Source organism: Salvelinus fontinalis, chromosome 26 (genome assembly GCF_029448725.1).
Source record: "Salvelinus fontinalis isolate EN_2023a chromosome 26, ASM2944872v1, whole genome shotgun sequence".
Classification (NCBI taxonomy): Eukaryota; Metazoa; Chordata; class Actinopteri; order Salmoniformes; family Salmonidae; genus Salvelinus; species Salvelinus fontinalis.
The window spans coordinates 18139158-18143923 of NC_074690.1; the positions used below are offsets into that span (position 1 = coordinate 18139158).

The window sequence follows — 4766 nt, forward strand, 5'->3', positions numbered from 1 at the left end:
CTCTCTCTCTCTCTCTCTCTCTCTCTCTCTCTCCCTCTCTCTCCCTCTCTCTCCCTCTCTCCCTCTCTCCCTCTCTCCCTCTCTCTCCCTCTCTCTCCCTCTCTCTCCCTCTCTCTCCCTCTCTCCCTCTCTCCCTCTCTCCCTCTCTCCCTCCCTCCCTCTCAAAAACAACATATAGATTCAAAGCTGATCAATTGCTTTCAATTTGAGGATAGATATTTCTTTTGCATAGATTGTCTTCAAAATACTTAAGATTGTGATTTTTTTTCTGAAAGGGTCGTAAGGGAGATAAAGAACAGAAAACGTAGAAATAGAGTTTTGTGGTTGATATGTACTTTTAAAACAGTATTACCGTTTTTTAAAAATCTTGAAAGATTGTGCTTTCGTGATCCGTATTAAGTTTTACAGAGAGTTTAAAATGTCAAAGAGAACAAATTGCACTCAGTGCTTTGAGCAACGCTCTCCATAGACAGACTGGGGAGAGCAGAGTGCCGACCACCCTACTAAAGCCAAGGTTTGAGTAGAGTAAAAGTTTGAGTAGGACGCCTCTCACCTTGATTCTTTCAGCGCTTGCCACAGTCTTCCCTGCTACCACTTCAGTCATGGTGATCTGTCTCTGCTGTGGGAACTGTTCTGACATTCTCATATGCTTGCTGATTGGAAGTGACTGTTGATTGTCGACTTTCTCTTGTTTCCAAAAACATTTGGAAATTGTTTTGCACGGTCTTTAGCTGCTATTTTGTTGGCAAATGAGATTGACTGCTGTTCATTGTACTGCCTGTCAGCCACCAACAATCACCCATCATCTTCGTACGTGAATACGCTGACAACCTGAGGGGAAAACATTGTTGACGTGTTTCGGATTGGGCCATTTTCCACTGTAATAGTGCAGTAATTGGTCAAAATGACAAACCCGCTTTTGATTGGACCTTTTATTGAGCTAAAAGTGCTGGGATTGGTCAAAATTGTGAGCTCTCACATAATATGCCCTGATTAGTTGATTTTGCATTGAATTATCCGATCGCAGAATCGCAGAATCCTGGAGGGACTGGCTAACGATAGACATGCTAGTGATAGACAACATGCTAGTGATAGACAACATGCTAGTGATAGACAACATGGCAGTGAAAGATAACATTCTAATGATAGGCAACATGCTAGTGATAGATGACATGCTAGTGATAGACAACATGCTAGTGATAGACAACATGGCAGTGATAGATAAAATTCTAATGATAGACAACATGCTAGTGATAGACAACATGCTAGTGATAGACAACATGCTAGTAAAAGACAACATGCTAATGATAAACAACATGCTAGTGATATAAAACATGCCAGTGATATAAAACATGCTAGTGATAGACAACATGCTAATGATAGACAACATGCTAGTGATAGACAACATGCTAGTGATAGACAACATGCTAATGATAGACAACATGCTAGTGATAGACAACATGCTAGTGATAGACAACATGCTAGTGATAGACAACATGCTAGTGATATAAAACATGCTAGTGATAGACAACATGCTAATGATAGACAACATGCTAATGATAGACAACATGCTAGTGATAGACAACATGCTAGTGATAGACAACATGGCAGTGATAGATAATATTCTAATGATAGACAACATGCTAGTGATAGACAACATGCTAGTGATAGACAACATGCTAGTGATAGACAACACGGCAGTGATAGATAACATTCTAATGATAGACAACATGCGAATGATAGCCATAATGCTAGTGATAGACAACATGCTAGTGATAGACAACACGGCAGTGATAGATAACATTCTAATGATAGACAACATGCTAATGATAGCCAGAATGCTAGTGATAGACAACACGCTAGTGATAGACAACATGCTAATGATAGTGATAACATTTAGAGACAGAATACAGACAACAGAGTTTACATACAGTATATACAGCTAGGTAGAGTGAGCATAGAGCTAGAAGAGAAATAGCAGATATGTAAATGTAATGTGGCTATACGGCTGATCTTTCCTCTAAGCTTCCTTGTCCCGGAGTCGTAAAGGACTTCAATGGAATCAAATCAAATTGCATTTGTCATATGCTTCATAAACAACAGGTGTAGACTAACAGTGAAATGCTTATTTACGGACCCTTCCCAACAACGCAGAGATTGAAAATAGAGAAATAATACTTAAATAGAAAAATAATAACACAAGGAATTAATACACAATGAGTAACTATAACTTGGCTATGTACACGGGGTACCAGGACCGAGTCGATGTGCAAGTGTACAAGGGAATTTAGGTAGACCAGCCTTTCAAAGCACTTCATGGCTACATACATGAGTGCTATGGGTCTGTAGTCATTTAGGCAGGTTACCTTGGCGTTCTGGGGCACAGGGACAGGGAAGGTGGTCTACTTGAAACATGTAGGTATTACAGACTCGGTCAGGGACAGGTTGAAAATGTAATTGAAGACTTTTGCCAGTTGGTCAGAGCATGTTCTGAGTACACGTCCTGGTAATCCGTCTAGGACTGCTTTAATGTCCCTGGCCACTAGGAGCGCCGCCTCTGAATGAGCATTTTCTTATTGGATTTTGGCCTTGGATACAGCTCGTTGAGTGTGATCTTAGTGCCAGCATCGTTTTGTGGTGGTAAATAGACAGCTAAAAATATATAGTGGTAAATAGTGTGGTACACAGCTTATGTCACACATTTAATCCACATTTATGAACCCTTTATAAAACAGGACATACGGTTATAGGTGATTTATAACAAATGTATGTAGTTTTTATGAACCCTTTAAGAAGAATTTATGAAGACTTTATAAGGTGCTCTTAATTTAAAGCAGGATCATGTTGTTATTTAACATATATTGTAGGAATAAATGATTAATACACAGTTAGCAAACTATTTATGAATGTCTTAGAAATTGTTACAAAGTGTTACTTTATTACAAAGTGTTACTGAGAAGTGAAATGGTTTCAGGAAGTACTTAGTGAAACAGCAGGACTTCCGTGACTCAGCGTAGACACACTCACTCTCAGAGGGGTTCTCATACACACTGCAGGAGCAGACCTTCCTGTACTGAGGTGGTAACTGGACGTAGAAGTATTGAGGGGACTGGAGTAAACAGGATGTACAGGGTCTAAAGAGACTTGAACTAGCTGGCAGCCACAAGTCATCATGGTTATCCTGCTGGTCCTCACACTGAAGGTTGTCCTCCTCTTAGGTGAGTACATCAGACTGAATGAACACATCTCCAGTGAATCCTCTCTATAGTTGGATACATTTGGTTGTAACATTTTACAGTGTAACTCCATTCACTCAGTGATAATGCTGTTAGATAAAGGGGAGGGGACACTGAGGAACACAAGGTCCAGTATGTACTGATGGATGTGATGGTGATCACCAGTGGTGTACCAGACCAGAATCCACTCTTACAGTATGTGAAATGGAAGCTGGGGTGTTTGTACTGTTTGTAATGAGACTGTTGGTGTGTCCTACAGCTGCTGTGAGGAGTGTGTGTACAGCAGAGTTGATCACAGTGGAAGGATATGAGAGGGGCAAGGCAGAGATCAGATGCCCCAATAGAGAGGAGTGGAGGAGCCACCAGAAGTACCTCTGCAAAGGGGTTTGTACTATTTTTAATAAAGACAAAGTTATTAAGACTGAGGTGGGGGAAAACAGTGCTTCAAAAGGGAGATACTCGCTGAAGGACAACAGAGAGGAAAGCGTCTTCATTGTGACCATCACCAACCTGACGTTAAATGATGCTGGGAGATACTGGTGTGGAGTGGACAAATGGGGACAAGATAACTACATTCAAGTCAACCTTGAAGTCTCTGAAGGTAGTGTAAACCTTTGATTCTCATCCTCGAAACTTTGTCACTTCCAAACTAGACATTTTATAATATACATTCCTAATCAAGCTTCTGCTATTGACCCCGAATCCTAACTTGAGATCCTTCCACTTTATTCCGTATTTTACATTCACTTTTGCAAACTTTTGTACTTTAGAATGTATGATATATACCCATTTATTCTTGAAATATATAACTTAGAAATGCCTCATGAGCTTAATTCAACTGTCAAACCACACTAAAATTCTAAATATTTGCTTTCTTTGCTCCATTGTTTGTAAACGATGTAATTGTTAACAAAAACACTGTTTACCAATGGTATGACCAACTTTTTTGGAAGAAATTACACTGGTCATTCAAAACATAGAAGTGAATGTTTTCAGGAAGTACGTCAAACAGCAGGACTTCCGTGACTCAGCGTAGACACACTCACACTCAGAGTGGATCTCATACACACTGCAGGAGCAGACCTTCCTGTACTGAGGTGGTAACTGGATGTAGAAGTATTGAGGGGACTGGAGTAAACAGGATGTACAGGGTCTAAAGAGACTTGAACTAGCTGGCAGCCACATGTCATCATGGTTATCCTGCTGGTCCTCACACTGGAAGTATATGAGGAGGAGAGGTTCAGATCAGATGCCCCTATAGAGAGGAGTGGAGGAGCTACCAGAAGTACCTCTGCAAAAGGGATTGTTCTGTTTATAATAAAGACAAAGTTATTAAAAACATTTTCCAAACCAGCGGAGGCGTCACAAAAGTCAGAAATAGCGATAAAATAAATAATTTACCTTTGAAGATCTTCATCTGTTTGCAATCCCAAGGGTCCCAGTTACATAACAAATGGTTGTTTTGTTCGATAAAGTCCTTCTTTATATCCCAAAAAAGTCAGTTTAGTTGGCGCGCTTGATTCAGTAATC

At 40.2% G+C, this 4766-nt stretch overlaps 1 protein-coding gene across 1 annotated transcript in view; it reads left to right on the forward strand.

Annotated features, from left to right (window-relative positions):
• The first annotated feature begins 3069 nt into the window (after positions 1 to 3069).
• LOC129823794 (CMRF35-like molecule 9) overlaps positions 3070 to 4766 on the forward strand; it is a 6768-nt gene continuing 5071 nt past the window's right edge. The window contains exons 1-2 of the mRNA XM_055882769.1: positions 3070 to 3218; positions 3496 to 3837. Of these exons, the coding sequence (XP_055738744.1) occupies positions 3173 to 3218; positions 3496 to 3837 (388 nt within the window). The 5' untranslated portion in view covers positions 3070 to 3172. The remainder of the gene's footprint in view (positions 3219 to 3495; positions 3838 to 4766) is intronic.